An 18,639-nucleotide genomic window follows, 5' to 3' on the forward strand; every position below is an offset into this window, starting at 1 on the left:
GGACCCCTGCTTTAGATCCTTGTACATATTTGGAGGGATCTCTTTATTTAAAAGAAAACATCAGTAATAAAGAAAAAAAAATTCTAGTATAGAATAAAATAAAACCTCCCATTCCAACACAATTCTACTCCTGTTGTCTTACAGGTTGAATGCTGCTCAGTGTCATTTAACCCACTACCTATGATTCCAGGGCATCAAAGACCCACCCCTGAGGGTGAGTAATGAAGCCACTTTGGACTCAGTCATTATGTGGTGCCACTCTCTGCAGCATTGAGAACCTGTCCATTGCCAGAAGATGATGACCTGTGATGTCATGCAGCTGGGCCAAGGACAAGATATAGGTATAGGTATATATAAAAAGGGGAGGGGGAAGCTTAAGGTTGGCTTTAAAAGTGTCCAGAATAAAATAGAAGACGTAATGCAAACAAAACCTATGCGGTCAGATGGTTACTTCTCTAACCTTATACTGTACCATTTATAATTATGTATAGTTGAGAATTAAATAAAATATTGCTCACCCGTATCTTGTTGTTTTATATTCCACTTTCAGGATAGGCTTGCATGGTTCTGGCTTCTTTCCATCTTTTATCTGTTTACCTAGGACAGAAACATGACACCAATGTAAAAATAGAAAATACATACATACAACAATACAATAATCACAATTTAAAAAAATGGAGGGCAAACACTGATATTGTAATTACATGTCAAACGTTCCAGCTGAACACATCAAATTCACATCTAATACGTAACAGTCTTTGCCATCATATTAATATTTGTACACATACAAATAGTGTATTACAAATATAACCTTACATTGCCTGCCATTTGGTAGTTTTAAAATAAAAAGGTAACAGGGGGCGTGGCCAGCCGGAACCGAGGACGGACGTGTTTTAGCACAGCTCCGCCGGGCCTATCTTTATCTACTGCCATCCTCAGCTTCTAAGTGCCCTACATACCAAAAAACTACCTCACCTTGTTCCTCACAGGGCTCCCCACCAGTTGGGCTGCTTTTGGAAGTCCTCATCCTCCCGTGCGCTGCAGGATTCCGCCCGTTTCGGCCGCTGGGGGCCGCCTCGCCGAACGCCATTTTGCGGCCTACTAGGCCTCAAGAATCCCCGGACTTTCCTGCGGAACGTCCGGATCCGCCGCCGGATCGAACGCATCCCGCCGCCGCACCGCTACATCCGCTGCATGTGGGAACCTCCTGGGATCCTCAACTCTGCTTCCACCCGGCCTGGTGAGTCCCCCTGTGGGGATAACTGCTCTGATCCAAACACTCAGCTGCCTGCTCCCCTCCAAGCCTCTCCTCCTTATCCCACATCCTCCAGACCCTGCTGACCCTGCTGGGATATCCCCACAGATCCCTAAGAACTGACCCATTGCCACCGGTATCCCACCCCACCAGGCACGCCTCATCACTAGCAGCTCTCTCCCAGCAAGGCCCTGGCTTCGGCCTATACTGGAGCATAGAGGCCATCTTGCTACACCCTGCTACACCTTGTTCTTCATAGCTCATAACTCCGCAGGGTGTGGGCCTTATTTCAAACTCAATCCATACTAACTCAGGGGCATGGCTAGCCCCTAATTGAGATGCCTGCCTGAGTCATTACCTCCATTCCATAGCGGGGAGACGAGCTACTCACAGCTATTGCACACCCCGAATAGGCATACCGCCTGGACTGAGACACACATCCGGACTCCGGGGCATGTCGAAGAAGCGACAGAAACCCCCTGCGCCGCGCCGCCTCACTCATTATTACACATCTGCCACCATGCAGGAGGCCCAAGATGGCGCCGGCTCCGGGAGCTCTCGCAGGTCCTCTCGCAGCCCTCAACGCTCCAATGGGAAACCCCATCCTCGTCATGCAGAAGAGGACACCAGCACTCTCCAAGGGACTGAGATGGACACCCTCCCACCACCACCTATGCCGCAGGGCACACCTCACGCTGATAGAGGTAAGAGATTGGCCTCTTCCCCTGCACAATCCCCAGGCAAAGAACCTCACGCGAAGAAGCAGCTCTGGTCTGTGATTGTGGCAGGTGGACAGAATGCAGACCGAACCTCCTCTCTTGCGGCAGTCCCAGTATCAGATAACCCAATTTCAGAAGCCACGTTAAAAACCATGCTGCTCACACTCCAAACTGATCTCCACAGAGAACTGCAATTCTCGTTGTCCCAGATTCACGACAGAGTGGATTGCCTGGAGGAGAGAACAGATACCATCGAGGAGACGTTGCAAGACTACTCCAAAGCTCACAATGAACTTTTGGATGCACATGACCATCACTCCGCAGAAATCCACCGTTTAAAGTTAAAAATGGCGGACTTGGAAGATCGCGCTAGGCGCAATAATATCAAATTCAGAGGGGTTCCGGAATCCGTTAAGCCACCGGACATTATTCCATACCTACAGCAACTATTTACCACACTGGTGCCTCATCTGAGCAACACTGACATTTTAATTGACCGGGCCCACAGAATTTCTAAACCCTCTCATCTGCCTGATGACGTCCCCAGAGACATTCTAGCGCACATCCATTTTTTTCATATTAAGGAACAGATCCTTGCCACTGCCAGATTATCAAAGTCTCTACCACCTCCCTACCACGATGTCAAACTGTTCACAGACCTCTCCCCGGCCACGATGGAACTTCGCAGAACTTTCTCTCCAGTCACATCCATCCTGCAACAAAAAAAGATCGCCTACAGGTGGGGCTTCCCCACGAAACTATTGGTGAGCTATCAGCAGCAAGTGATCCCCATCCTCAACCCCAAAGATGGCTATAAGAAATTAACCAATTGGGGTTTCCTCCCGCTACCCCCGAGAGACTCCCGCCGCACTAATGAGCATTTTTCTTCACTCCCTCCTGGAAAAGATACTACTTCACGAAGAGAGCGCGAAACCTGACTCCGCGGTACACTCCGGTCCGAACATGGATCTCCCCGTTATGGACGGACTGACTCTTGCAAGTATATTAATTTACTACTGTTTGCTTTAGTTTCTTTGAACTTGAACAACGTTACTGTTTGTTTGTTGGTGCACTCTTCCTCTTTACACCCCCCAAATTAGAGTGTGCTAGGCACACGAACAGATACCCGTATTCATACGGTTCACCCCCTTAACACCCTTGCTCTCTTGTTTTGTTTTGTGTTCATCCGGTTTTTTGTTTTCTGTTTTTTATTAGAGGTTTGCAAACCCTGTTTTCACAGCACACACTTGATACTTATTGTATTGCCTTCTCTTCACTTGTGTTCGCTACAGTAATCTCTTTCTGAGTCTTCCCTCTCCGTTGTCTCCCTATAGGCATGGCCCTCACGATCTCCACTATCAATGCCAAAGGCCTAAATTCCCCATTTAAGCGTAGCTCTGACATCCTCTGTGTTCAAGAGACTCATTTCACACAAACTGATCCCCCCAAATGTTCTAACAGACGCTACCCTCACACCTTCTTTGCGAATGCTTCACGGAAACAGAGGGGGGTGATGATAGCTGTCAGCGCCTCGGTAGACTTTGAGCTACACCAATTCGAGAAGGATGCAGAGGGGAGATACATAATTCTATCGGCCACAGTCAATACCCGTCCTCTAACCATTGTAAATGTATATGTTCCTCATGTTGCACAAAAGAAATTTTTTACTACCCTTATGGCCAAACTAGCTCTGTACAGATCGTCACCATTAATCATATGCGGAGACTTTAACGGTCTCTCTGACCCCGCACTGGACTCAACTTCACACGCCAAGCATAGACCCTCTGCCCTAGCAGCTATGCTTGCCCGCGAAGACCTTTATGACTCATGGAGATGCATGCACGGCTCAGAGAGAGATTACACCTTCCCCCCCCCCCCCCCCCATCAATCCTACTCCAGAATAGACCTGATTATCACAGATAAACATGTATTACAGTCAATTTCTGAATCAAGTATAGGACTTATCTCATGGTCCGACCACGCCCCTGTCACTATTAAACTAGCCCCGCTATCACAATCACCCAGGCACACTCTCTGGAGATTGAATTCATCCCTCCTTAATGATCCTAAACTTGCCTCCCAAATACATGCGGAACTCCTCTCCTATTTCCAAACCAATGACAATTCCGTTGATGACCACGCTGTCATCTGGAATGCCCATAAAGCCTGCCTACGCGGCCTTTTCATTAAGTTGGGTGCACAGCAAAAAAAGGCCCGTGCGGCCACCACGGCTACCTTGCTCCAACAGATTCGAACCTTGGAAGCCATAAACAAATCCTCCCCTTCGGACATGATCTCCGCTGACTTAAAAAACCTTAGGGCTAAACTTAGCGAACACCTCCACATGAAATTTGAATACTATATAAAACGCCTTAAGCTACAATCCTACTCCTCAGCGAACAAACCGACCGCATTTATGGCCAAACAGCTGAAGCGACAACTCACTCACAAAAAAATTTCCTTTCTGACAACCTCCAATAAAACACGTATTACTAATCCCCTCGATATTGCTAACGAATTTAGCAGCTTCTATCATGCTCTTTACAACCTCAACACCACTGACCCCTCCCCCCCACCTTCCCAAGCCGATATAGCTAATTTCCTAGCGTCTGTATCGCTCCCTACGATCACCCCTGAACAACTGGACTCCTTATCGGCCCCCTTCCTCCCAGAAGAAATCCATTCTCTCATTAAGAAGCTCCCCCTACATAAAGCCCCGGGCCCAGATGGCATTACCAACGAGTACTATAAGAAATATGCTGACATCATCGTACCCTATCTCTGCAAAACCTATAACCAATTTGCGAGCACTGGACAGATCCCCAAGGAATCCCTAGAAGCACTTGTAGTCACTATCCCTAAGCCAGGAAAACCTCCTGATAGCCCAGCGAACTACCGTCCCATATCACTCCTCAACACAGACACCAAAATTTATGCCAAACTTCTAGCCCAGCGACTAGCCGTAATTCTCCCAGACCTAATACATCGTGACCAAGTGGGCTTCGTCCCGGGAAGGCAGACAGCAGATGGAACCAGACGATTTGTCGACCTGATTCAATGGGTCGAATGTAAGCGAACGCCTTCTCTCTTCCTCTCTCTGGACGCAGAGAAGGCGTTCGATCGAGTCTCTTGGCCCTATATGGAGGCAGTCCTCCGCAAGGTAGGGCTTTCAGGCTCCTTCCTGTCAGCCATTCTGGGACTCTATACGCACCCTAGTGCACGGGTGTGGACCTCGGGCATAATATCGAACCCTTTTCAAATCACCAATGGCACCCGCCAAGGATGCCCTTTGTCCCCATTGATATTTGCCCTGGTAATGGAACCCTTAGCGCAGACTATCAGACAAAACCCCCAAATTAAAGGCATCACGGTGGCAGACACAGAACATAAAATTGGCCTCTACGCCGATGATGTTATCATTGCCCTCACCGACCCACTTACCTCACTCTCTGAGGTTCAACGCACGTTGGACTCCTTCAGCGCTGTATCAATGTACAAAGTTAACCATTCCAAATCTTTAATGCTGAATCTTGGCCTAGACCCACACACCGTGTCCCAGATTTCAACAGTGACCTCTTTCATGTGGGCTACTAATTCTTTCCTCCCGTACTTAGGTATACAGCTGACATACCCCAGCTCCATTCTAGTGAGAACCAATCTTGAAACTCTACTGGGCAAACTTCACCGCCTAACCAAAAACCTACTGACTACACCGGCTTCCTGGGCAGGTAGAATTGCACAAACCAAAATGTATCTACTCCCCCACATTCTCTACTTTTTTCGCTCCATCCCCCTCCCGCCCCTACAAGCCCATCTTAAAAAGCTCCAAGGGATACTTAATGCTTTCATTTGGCAGCACAAACACCCCAGAATTAGAAATACTATCCTCCTGACACCCACTCGCTTTGGTGGCATGGGAGCCCCTAATCTCAAAGCATATTATCGAGCTGTCCTACTAGATCAACTCAAAACATGGTGGTCCTCAGACCTACAACCCACTTGGAAGCAAATAGAACTTGCTACCTTAATGACAGACCCAATTAATATTTTGACAGCTATCTGGTTGCGTTTTAAACCTTCTCGTTACCCACTTGACTCAATTAACGCATCCCTTAGAGTATGGCAAACATACTTTCAAAACACTGCTCATGTCTCCCTGACGCTTCTCCCACTGGTCCCCCTAGAAGCCCTCCAAGTATTCTCTCCCGATCTCCCCATAGGGGTCTGGGCCGCAGCTGGGATTACTAATCTGAAAACATTATTTTCTTCAGCAACTCCCCTATCCTTCTCCCAACTACAATGCATCTATCATGTCCCCTCCACAACATTCTTTTTATATCTCCGGATCAGGTCCATCCTAGCAAATCTTCCTCTTTCCGCCAAGAACTCACTCAAGGATCCCCTACTACAGTTTTTTGGGAATAAATCTCAAAAAAAGGGAGGCATTTCACTCATCTACAGATTACTCACCTCGCCAGACCCAGAAGTTGATCCCGCACGCACTGCATACTGGTCATCTAAACTGCAGCACGTAGTTCCCCCAGAAACTTGGCAGAAAGCTCTGAATGCTCCGGCACGCTTTTCTCACTGCATCTCACATTGGGAATCTCTGATGAAACTTTATCATGGTTGGTATTACACACCGACCAGACTGGCTAAAATTTTTCCCTCTTCCTCACCTAATTGTTGGAGGAACTGCGGTGACAGAGGTACATTACTGCATATCTGGTGGAGCTGCCCCTATATACAACCATTCTGGAAAAAAATTAAAAACCTAATACACCAGATTTGCAAAATAACTTTCCCGCTCTCTCCCACTGACTTACTACTAGGTCTATCCGTCCTCTCGTGGCCGCACCACCTGCACGCCCTACTGACCCACATCCTTATCACCGCCCGACTAGCTATTGCAAAAAGTTGGAAATCGGTTCATTCCCCGACTCTGAAACAAGTTCTCATATTGCTGAATACCCATTTTGTATTCGAATACGCCTTTGCTAAAGCTAACCTCACAACTGATAAGTTCCTGTATGCCTGGAAACTTTGGATAGCAGACCCCAGGAGTAGCCCATTGCACTGAACATCCTGGGTATCATATCCAATTTATATCTGCTTCCTAAGCTTGATGTTACCCACAATCAAGAATATACCCAAAGTACCTATACTAGACCTACCCGTATATTTTTCTCTTGTCTGATTTTTCTCCCTCATTCAGTTTTTGCCTATACTATGTCCGCAAATCAAACTATGGTTATACCTGTTTTCATTTTTTTTTATATATTTGTACTCTTATATGTCCTCACTCATCCCTTTTGCAAACCTCCCCTTCCTTCAAAACCGAGTATCCTGCTAGAATTTTGATATGTTACTGTGTTATACACCATGTCTGCATACCTGTATCTGTATGTACCCTACCTGTTTGACAAGTTTACTGCCAGGGTATGCCCATTTGGCTATGTATCTTTTTGCTGATTTTTCTTTTCATCTCATAATAAAAATTTACAGTTTAAAAAAATAAAAATAAAAAGGTAACATGTTCAGAACTTTACAGCGCTGATGTGTTAACCCTTCAAATATGGCTTATCATACAATACATTTAATCAGCGAGTACAGATCTGTTGTCTAATACCTTCATTGTTTTATCACATTGGCAGTATTTTAGCTACATTGTAGAAAGAACCATGTAATCAAATAAAAATAATTGCAACTATTATCTATTTGTTCTACAGGGCCCCTGCTTTCAGAATAAATAAAAAAAAAAAAAAATTATATATATATATATATATATATATATATATATATATATATATATATATATATATATATATATATATATAAATGTGCTGGGGTTTTTACATGCGTGCAAAAAAAAAAAAAAAAAAAAAAAAAAAAAGATGCTCTGGAGCAGAAGGGGTTACTATTCTGTTGTATCAATGCATTAGCCATTCCAGGTACTAAGATTTATTCACGGTTTTTCAATTATGGAACCGTTTAGCTTCAAAGCAATTCTAAAGCAGAGTTGAATAATCATCCTAGAACTTAGAAGCAAAGAAATTAATGAAAAGGTGTAAGAGGGACTTTAAGAAAACCATCATGTAGCAGATTGGGTGTACTTCATCATGAATCCTTCCCCTCTTATGCTTACTTTTGATTTCTTTGGTCTCCTTTATTTAGAACTGATAGCCAGGAGTCATATCAATTTAAATTAGTATTTTGCTTAATTTTTCCTTTTTTTCTTCTCTTCCCTCCTCTTTTTTCCTTCTTTCTATTGCATTTCAATTGTAAGATGGTTAACCAATAGGGTCTTTTATCTGGGACTTGTATTTGTGAAAAATGTTGTACTATGATGAAAACCAATTACCCCTTTTCATCTCCCACTTTCCCCTTTTTCTGTATCTCAAATTGCTCTGATTTATTATTTTTTTTCTGCCAAAAATAATAAAAATATATTCAAACTAAAAGAACAACCATTCCTCCACTGTGATCAATATGGATGACTCCATAAAAACGTCATAATATTGTACAGGTTAACTCAATTTTTACCAGTAAAACCTCAACAAACTGACTTGTATGCAGCTTAGACTGACAGCATAAATATTATTCTAGAGTTTATTAGCAAGTGAAGAATACAAAAGTTTTGAAAGTGACAAGTTAATGCATTTTGTAAATTGCTACTCATCAATATGCCAAATGAATCAGTACAGAAAAGTGTCACTTTGCAAAGTCCAAATTGCAATTTTTACTTCACACAAAAAAAAAAAAAAAGAGAATCTGCATAATCACAAGTGAGTTGAAATTTCAGATTACCAAAACAAATCCCCAAATTTTATTTTATAGGTGGTCTGGTCACATTTTTGTGTAATTGTGTGGCTTTGTAGCAAGGTCTGTGATACGGATTTGCAATAACTTTTTTTTTCCAGGACAAGCTTCCAGGATCTACCCCAAAAACATACAATCCTTTTTTTAAACTATTTTCTATATTTATAAGCAAAATATACAAAATAAATGCAGTGCTAGTAAAATTAATGATCAATTAACCACTTGATCACTGGGCACTTAAACCCCCTTCCTAACCAGACCAATATTCAGCTTTTGGTGCTCTCACATTTTGAATGACAATTATTCAGTCATGCAACACTGTACCTAAACGCAATTTTTGTCCTTTTTTTCACACAAATAGAGCTTTCTTTTGGTGGTATTAAATCACCACAGGGTTTTTTATTTTTTGCGCTATAAAAGAAAAAAAGACTGAAAATTCTGTAAAAAAAATGATTTTTTTCTTTGTTTCCATTATAAAATGTAGCAAATTAGTAATTTTTCTTCATAAATTTTGCCCAAAATTTATACTGCTACATATCTTTGGTAAAAATAAGTGCAAATTGGTGTATATTATTTGGTCTTTGTGAAAATTATAGAGTCCACAAGCTATGGTGCCAATATCTGAAAATTGATCACACCTGAAGTACTGACGGCCTAACATGCCAGAAAAATACAAATACCCCCCAAATGACCCCTTTTTTGGAAAGAAGACATTCCTAGGTATTTAGAAAGAGGCATGGTGAGTTTTTTGAAGTTGTCATTTTTTCCAAAAATTCTTTGGAAAAAATCAAGATTTTTTTTTTCTTTTTTCCCCACAAAATTGTCATATTAGCAGGTTATTTCTCACACACAGCATATGCATACCACAAATTACACCCCAAAACACATTCTACTATTACTCCTGAGTATGGCGCTACTGCATGTGTGAGACTTTTATACAGAGGCCACATAGAGGTCCAACATGCAGGGAGCACCCAGGCCAATTCTGACATTTTTCTCCTACATGTAAAAATCATCATTTATTTGCTAGAAAATTACATAGAACCCCAAAACATTTTTTTTTTTTTTTTTAGCAAATACCCTAGAAAATACAATGGTGGTCATTACAACTTTATCTCGCACAGTATTTTGTGCAGCAATATTTTTTTATTTTTTTTGGAAAGAAAACTGCTTTGTGCTTTAAAAAAAAAAAAACAGTAAAGTTAGCCCAATATTTCTGCATAATGTGAAAAATGACGTTACGCCAAATAAATAGATACCTAACATATGTCACCCTTGAAAATTGCATACACTCATGGAATGACACCAAACTTCGCTACTTAAAAATCCCCATAGGCGACGCTTTAAATTTTTTTACTGGTTACATGTTTTGAGTTACAGAGGAGGTCTAGGGCCACATTTATTGATCTCGCTCTAACATTCGCAGCGATACCGCACATGTGTGGTTTGAACACCGTTTTCATATGTGGGTGGGGCTTACGTATGTGTTCACTTCTGCATGCGAGCATATGGAGACAGAGGTGCTTTAAATTTATTTATTTATTTTTTATTGTTCATTTTACTTTATTTATTTTAGTTTGACACTTTTTCCCAAAAATAAATGTTTTGATCACTTTAAACATCCCTTGTAATAGGAATATGGCATGACAGGTCCTCTTTACAGTAAGATGTGGGGTCAATAAGAACCAACATCTCACCTCTAGGCTGGGAAGCCTGAAATAAAATAAAAAAAATTATCCTGGCTTCGATCGTAGCGGTGAGTAGGTAGAAGCACCGGAGGGCAGCGGGAGGGAGGGGACATCCCCTTTCGCCTCCTGTAAGAACTATCAAGCAGCGGAACAGCCACTATGATCATTCTTATGGTGTAGGGAATCACTGGCTGAAAAAGCTGATATCGGAATGATGCCTGTAGCTGCAGGCATCATTCAGATATACCTACACAAATTCAAGGACATCATAAAACGGCCGGTGGGCGGGAAGTGGTTAAAACGCATTTTTTTTTTAACACAAAGTTATCCATTTATACAATATTTCTAACACACAGCATGTACATACCAAACAATGACAAACACGATTATCCTGCTCCTCCTGAGTACAGCGATACCACGTGTGAGACTTCCACAGCCTGGCCATATACAGAGGCAGAGTACAGCTGGGTACGGCTGGGTATCGCAGAGTATGACTGCGTATCGCAGAGTATGACTGCGATACCCAGCCATACTCTGCAATACCCAGAGTATGGCTGGGTATGGCAAAGAATGGCTGGGTATGGCAAAGAATGGCTGGGTATGGCAAAGAATGGCTGGGTATGGCAAAGAATGGCTGGGTATGGCAAAGTATGGCTGGGTATGGCAAAGTATGGCTGGGTATGGCAAAGTATGGCTGGGTATGGCAAAGTATGGCTGGGTATGGCAAAGTATGGCTGGGTATGGCAGAGTATGGCTGGGTATGGCAGAGTATGGCTGGGTATGGCAGAGTATGGCAGAGTATGGCTGGGTATGGCAGAGTATGGCAGAGTATGGCTGGGTATGGCAGAGTATTGGCAGGGTATGGAGGGATGGCTGAGCATGGATGGATGGATTCATGGATGTGACTAATTGTCACTGGGCAGCGCTGTGGGCACTACAGATCCAGCCCACAGCGAGGCTGCCACCGATCTCTCCCCCTCCACTGTACCGATCGGTACACAGAGGGGAGAGAGGAAGGTTAAGTTTGTTCACAAGAGACTGCTCTATCAAATGACAGATGACGTGGTAAACAGCCATAATCCATGAGGTCACGGATGTTCTCGGGTGCGCACCGCAGGGGGTGCGCGAGAATGGGATTCTGGGAGGACGTCACTGTACGCCCTCCCATATATATAATACAATGATATCCCCATGCTACCAAATGTGTGCGTTTTTTAACAATATGCTGCAACACTGAAGGAAATATCAGAACCCAGAGACTATATAAAATATATAAAGTGAAGGTAGTGCTGCGCTATGAACCTAAATACTGTGCATAATAAAGTGCAAAGGTGCTCAAGATATGGTTGAAAGAGGCAATGTTCAAAGGTCAATATATATCCAGTCCTAGGCAGTATAAAAACGTGTCGCATGCTCTGTGACTTCTTCGGAAAAAAACAATAAAAGTGTATCAATAAGACAAAAAGTTTATCAAACACTCAAAAGATTCTTCGTAGAACAGCGATAGGAAATATATCCACATGGTGTGCACATGAAGTGAAAAAACGGTGCACTACTATTGCAATAAATCCTGAAGGAATAGGTAAAATCCGAAAAAGCATATAAAAGCATACAAAAAAGTTTCCTCCATATAGGTATATGCTTGCTGCAAATGTTCTTATAGGTGAAAGCAAAAAAGATAAGTAGTGTCCATATAAGGTGCAAGGTAGATAAGTGGCTGTATATTAGCAGTGTCAACATAAAATGACAAAGTGCTGGTGCTGGTGACAATCCTCTGGCATAAAGTGCTGATGATAGGTGACTTCCTGGTTCCTGTGCAGAGTAATATATAGATGTACCCTTACCTTACCGCTGTAAGGTAACAGCATGTGTGTATATCTCAATGTGTTTCTTGGCAGCCTCCCAGTATGGCGTATCCGGCTCCACTGGTGTGTGTCTCTAGTCTGGAATCAGAGTCCCTCTATTGTCCCTGGTGTGTCCGCATCCAATGAACCTCACAATGGGGCATGGGGGGGGATGTAAAGTGGGATGCACAATAGTGTAGTATTTCCAAATGTTTATTGACAAAACAGTAAAAGTAAAATCAAGGTACTCACAATAAGAAGTATCAAACAGGCATATAACAAACAAGCTGCGAGCTCGGCCACATCACTTCCGGTGCCGGAAGTTACTGCCAGCTCTGCAGTTCTCATTTGTCCTCTTAGGACTCATAATCCCTCCCTTCCTGGCAAACTCACAAGAGTAAGAGAGAGAGCTGTGCATGAGGTCACAAGCCTAGGCCAACGACCAGAAAATAAACAGGAAGTGCGCTGTATAAGGTATTCACTGGCCGAAAAAAAAATGTTTTAACCACTTTACGACCAGCGCACGCCGATGTACGTCCATTTTCTGAAGAGGTATATCTCTAACGGCAGCAGCTGCTGCCACAACCGAGATATCCATCTCTTCAGGCGCCGGTCGTGTGTACGATAATGGTGGTCTCTGCGGCGGATTCACAGCGAGATCACCGCTATCGGTGGCGGGAGAGGTGCCACCTCCCTCCCCGCTGGTCACCGAAGCCGTCGGTAGACACCCCAAGCTATTTGCATTTTGAGTACTTGTGGAAAAATATAAACTATTTCAAAAACTCAACATGCCTCAATAGCTTGGGCTGTCCACTTTCCAAAATAAGGCCATGGGGTGTTGAACTGTTCTGGCATTTTATGCCCAACATTGGAAGCTCATGCCACACTTCACCCACTATTCTAACCACTTGAATCACCTCTTTCTGACACTTTTTGTTTACATGAAAAAAATAAACTGTTAGAAAATTAATTTGAACCCCCAAACATTATATATTTTTTTTTTACAAGTCATCACAGAAAGCAAGGGGGCACTCTTTACGTCTAGAGGAAAAGATTTCATCTCCAAATACAGAGAGGTTTCTTCGCAGTAAGATCTGTGAAAATGTGGAATAGACTCCCTCCAGAGGTTGTTCTGGGCAGCTCAGTAGATTGCTTTAACCACTTAAGGACCAAGCCTCTTTCTGAGATTTGGTGTTTACAAGTTAAAAACTATTTTTTTTTGCTATAAAATTACTTAGAAAAAATATATATATAATGTTTTGGGGTTCTAACAAGTTAGAGAATAAAATGGCGGCGGTTGCATTACTCTGCCACACCATATTTGTGCAGCAGTCTTACAAGCGCACTTTTTTTTTGGGGGGGGGGGGGACATTTTTTTTAATTAAAAAGACAACTGTAAAGTTAGCCCAATTTTTTTTTTATATTGTAAAAGATAACGTTACGCTGAGTAAATTGATACCCAACATGTCATGCTTCAAAATTGCACCCGCTTGCGACAAACTTTTACCCTTAAATATCTCCATAGGTGACGTTTCAAAAAATTATACAGGTTGCGTGTTTTGAGTTACAGAGGAGATGTAGGGCTAGAATTATTGCTGTCGCTCTACTGATCGTGGTGATACCTCACATATTTGATTTTAACACCGTTTTCATATGCAGGCGCTGCTCAAGTATGCGTTTGCTTCTCCATGTGAGCTCGGTAGGATGGGGCGATTTTAAACTTATTTATTTTTTCATTATTTATTTTACCTTTTATGTTTACACTGTTAATTTAGAAAAAAAAAAGTAACTTTTTTCCTATTACCTATTATAAACACCTCTTGGAATAGAAAAAAAAGCCAGGACCTCTTAAATATGAGATCTGGGGTCAAAAAGACCTCAGATCTCATATTTACAGTAAAATGCAATAAAAAATTAAATGTCATTTGAGAATAAAAAAAATGTCTCTTTAAGAGCTATGGGCGGAAGAGACATTTCAACGTTGCCTCCACCTTGCAGTGGTATGGAGACAGGCGGGAGCCATCCTCCCCTCACTCATCTCCATACCACAAACGTGACAGGACCCAATTGTCTCCGCCCCTACTGGTGGGTTCAGTAAGCGGCGGTGAGCAGTGGAGCACGGCAGGAGGGGGGCCCTCTCCCGTCGCCGATAAAAGTGATTTTACCGCTGAGACCACTTATCTGAAAGTGGACCATCCTTTGAAGAAGAGGATACCGGGGTTAAGGCAGGTAGCCAGAAAAATGTTTTACTATCCAAAGTTAAATCAACAAGGGTAGAAGATTTAATAGATGGAAAGATGAAAACATGACTGAAGGTCACCTTTAGGTAGTCACATATTCAAATGCTGTATTCATATTTTTCAGCATAAAAGGAGATGTAGGTGCACCACACAGCTGCTTATATGGTAAATGTGAGTTTACACAAACTTCACATCTTTCCATCAGGTGCTGCTGATACTGTAAAATATGCATAACTTGCAGACCGTGTACAATCAAATACATGGCTGATGTTCTCTCCACTCCATGAGCAGCCTATGAGCTGAATGAAAAAAAAAAATAATCTACACAATTGGCACAAGAAAACAACAACTATTTTTGGCTTTTTTAATATATATAGCGTCTCTCAAAATGTGATAGCCATATCATCTTTCAAGACCCTGTGTGACAGCGTGCCCTATGCTAATACTTCACTAGTGTGTGGTAGTGACAGAAACCGTCACCAATGCAGAGACCAGGTTGGCCAGGACAGGAGGGACAATAATAGTGGGTGTCACGCCTATGTTTGCGTTTTCTACAGACATCTTCTTTGCGATACTCTTTGGGTAGGGGTACCAGGGAGGACATCTGAAAAATGCCTCTCATGCAGCCAGCTCACTGCATTTGGATTTGGAAGTTGGGCCACAGCACTGCCTGGAAACAGGACTGATCTCTTCCTGAAATTTTAGGAAGTATCCAGTTCATCCAGACGCTTTGTATAGCACATAAGCGTTGAACAGAGCCAATTGGAATAAGTATACAGACACTTTTTTATACCAGTGTTTGGCCTTAGAGGCAACCAAGTATGGTGCCATCATCTGGTCATTGAAGTCCAGCCCTCCCATTTTAAGGTTGTATTTGTGGACACAGAAGAGAAGGGCTTCTCAACAATACCAGTCGCCATAGTAGTTTGGACTGCTGTGTCTGCGTGAATGGAAGACAGAACAAAAATGTTCCATTTGTCCTTCCATCTCATGGCAAGCAATTCATTGAACCTCAAGCAGGCTCTCTTCCCCCAGACCGATTTCTGCAAGCTGTTGGGGGAAGCCTCAGCAATTAGATCGCACAGTGGCACCTGTGCCAATTTGTAACTGAAAGAGGTGTCTAAAAAGTGGCAAGCTTGTATAAAAATTGTCCACATATAAATGGTACCCCTTTCTGAACAAGGGTGACACCAAGTCCAAAACACTCTTACCGCTGCTCCTTATGTAGTCTGGGCAGTTGGCGGCTCCACGCACCTATCTTTTCCCTCATAAACCAGGAAACTATATGTATAGCCTGTTGCCCAGTCACAGAGCTTAAACATCTTGACCCCATATCTGGCACGCTTGCTGGGAAGAAACGGTTTAAACACAAGGCAGTCAGAAAACGTAATCAGATGTCAATGTCGACATCTTGATCTGGAATAAACAAGGCTGAAAATTGTTGGTTGAACTGGTTTACGAGGTGCCAAATTTGTGGAGCCGATCATATTCAGGGTCACACCGAGGAAGACAGTTCATTGTCGTTGAAGTGCCTGAACCACAAGATTTGCTCGTATAGATTCCTGGCCATGATAGCAGAGAACACGGCATATGGTGAATTGAGTCAGTAGACCAATATGACCGCAACTCACTCTTTTTTAGTAATGCCCATGAGGCATAGGACCAGAAAGGTCTTTAATTCGGGAACCGTGATAGGTTTCCAGCCAAATTCTCTGGCAAGAGTAAAATTTAGATTTGCGGCGATAAATTGACCAACATATAAATTGCTTTTGTCCACAATAGATCTGTACAGATCTTCCATGAAAAACAGCTCATAAAAGTCAAGGGAAGTAAAATGTGCTTTTTCCACCTGAATTCCAGGTTGGCCAGTGAATTTGGGAAGTACTGGTGCTGCAGAAGTGGTGGGCTGCCAATCAGGATTTGCAAGCGCGTCAGACAGGTCACTATGGGCCTGTGGGGCACTACTTGTGCTAGCCACCGCACCAGCTTGAACTGCACTTATGGGACTTTCCACGTCATCAAGTGATACTGCAGTTCTGGTGCGTCTATGACCAGGACGTGTTAGGTCCCTGGTGCTTGCCAGCTCACCAGAAGGTTGAGCAGCACTAGTACATACAAGAACCATGTGGTTGTTGTACCTCAGAAACGAAAGAACGGGGTCGGGTATGCCTGACCTTAGCAGGGACCACTACTCCATCATCAGAGCTATCTGTCAGGGTGCCGCTGCTCTCTACAGATTCGTATAGTGAGCCTGAATCAGATTGTGATTCTGACAGTGAGGCTTCCCTTGCACTCTTATCTCTCATGCTCAGTATCCTGTAGGCCTCTTCACTAGTGTACCTTTTGTTTGACATTTTGGCCAGGTACAGCTAGTATGACTCACAGGTTAAAAAAAAAAAAAAAAAAAAAAAAAAAAACACTTGGTTGTCAGACTGCTTGAATCGGTACAAAAAAAATAAAATTAACCGTTAGTGAAAGCAGGGATCAGGTGTGACTAACGCTGCAGTTTTGTGTGCTGTGTTTTGTAAAGTGACAGTGATCTATTGATACTGAACTTTGGTTGGGCTGGGCAGAGGGGCTAAACACAGGTGCTGGAAGGTGTCTGGGTTGATCCTAATGCCGCGCTTCTGGGAACACTATACTATTGGGGGTGCTAGTATAGATCTGATCAGATCAAAGATATTGATCCATTCAGACACAATACTAGTAAGGGAGGTGTATGGTGTGTGCATGGGTGTTAGTGCTACTGGCAATCAAAGGGTAAAAATCTGACACTAACTGGGATTGACGCCGATACCTGATGTCACCCATGACACCAATACAGTGATAAGAAAAGAGGTCTGTACACTCGGTCAGTGAGTTACAGAGAAAAGGATTTTACGGCGAGTACAAAAAATCCTATTTTGTCTTATACTCGCGACTGACACAGCTCCTCTTAGATATTGGGACGTCCCCAAGCAGTGCCAAACGAGGGGTGGGAAAACAGCATAAAACTTCATCCACCATGGCAAGTGGGAACTAGTGTAACTTTACCCACAAAAACAACAGGGTGTGGGGAAAAAAAACCACCACAAAATCAGGGTACCCTCAACAGGAGGGACTACCCACAACCACACCAAAAACTGCGGAAATTAATGCAACAGTGCATTAACTTAAAGGTACTGCGTTTTTTTTTTTTTTTCGTAAAAACAGGAAAAAAGGGAATTATTGCATACACAATTGCAACTATACAGCCGTCTGCAAAACTTTGCAGCCAAAACAGGCATCAGCTGATGCACTGACGGCTACCTTGTAGAACTTGGTAAACGCGTGGACAGATGACCAGGTCGCTGCTTTACACACTTGAGCGACAGACGCTTGGTGTCGAAAGGCCCATGACATTCCGATTGCCCTTGTGGAGTGGACCATGACCGGAAAGGGGGGCACCTGCCCTTCAAGGCGTAGGCTTGTACTACAATCTGTCTCATCCACCTTGAAATGGTGGCCGACGAGACTGCCATGCCTTTCTTTGGACCAGCCACCGAAACAAACAGTGAGTCTGACTTCCGAAAGGGAGCCGTGGCAGACAAATACACTTTTAGAGCCCGAACCACGTCCAGAGCGTGAAGGGCCACTTCCTTAGGATGTGTTAGCTTAGGACACAAAGATGGTAACACAATGTCCTCATTGATGTGAAACGCCGAGGCCACCTTCGGCAGAAAGGACGGTTGCGGACGCAACACCACTTTATCCTTGTGGATCACCAGATAGGGCGACTTGCAGGACAAAGCCGCCAGTTCCGAAACCCTCCTGGCTGATGGCCACTAAAAAGACCACTTTCTGGGAAAGTCAACAGGGGAATCTCCCTGATAATTTCAAATGGCAGTTTTTGAAGCACCAATAACACCAGGTTCAGATCCCACTGGGGTTATAATGGACGCACCGGAGGGACTACATGTCGCACCCCCTGAACAAAAGTATTCACTAGTGAGTGAAATGCCAAAGGCCATTGAAAAAAAGACAGCCAAGGCTGATGTTTGTCCTTTAATGGTGCTTAACGCCAATTTCTGGTCCACCCCTTGCTGAAGAAACAGC

General features: G+C 43.4%; 1 protein-coding gene across 3 annotated transcripts in view; it reads right to left on the reverse strand.

The window, feature by feature from the left end:
• STXBP5 (syntaxin binding protein 5) overlaps positions 1–18,639 on the reverse strand; it is a 641,864-nt gene that overhangs the window by 276,931 nt on the left and 346,294 nt on the right. For all 3 annotated transcript variants that reach the window (XM_077486344.1, XM_077486342.1, XM_077486345.1), the window contains exon 9: positions 519–597. In XM_077486344.1, the coding sequence (XP_077342470.1) occupies positions 519–597 (79 nt within the window). The remainder of the gene's footprint in view (positions 1–518; positions 598–18,639) is intronic.

The sequence above is a fragment of the Lithobates pipiens genome, unplaced genomic scaffold (genome assembly GCF_037356315.1).
Source record: "Lithobates pipiens isolate NorthernLeopardFrog02 unplaced genomic scaffold, aLitPip1_a1.2 Scaffold_18, whole genome shotgun sequence".
NCBI classification, from domain to species: domain Eukaryota; kingdom Metazoa; phylum Chordata; class Amphibia; order Anura; family Ranidae; genus Lithobates; species Lithobates pipiens.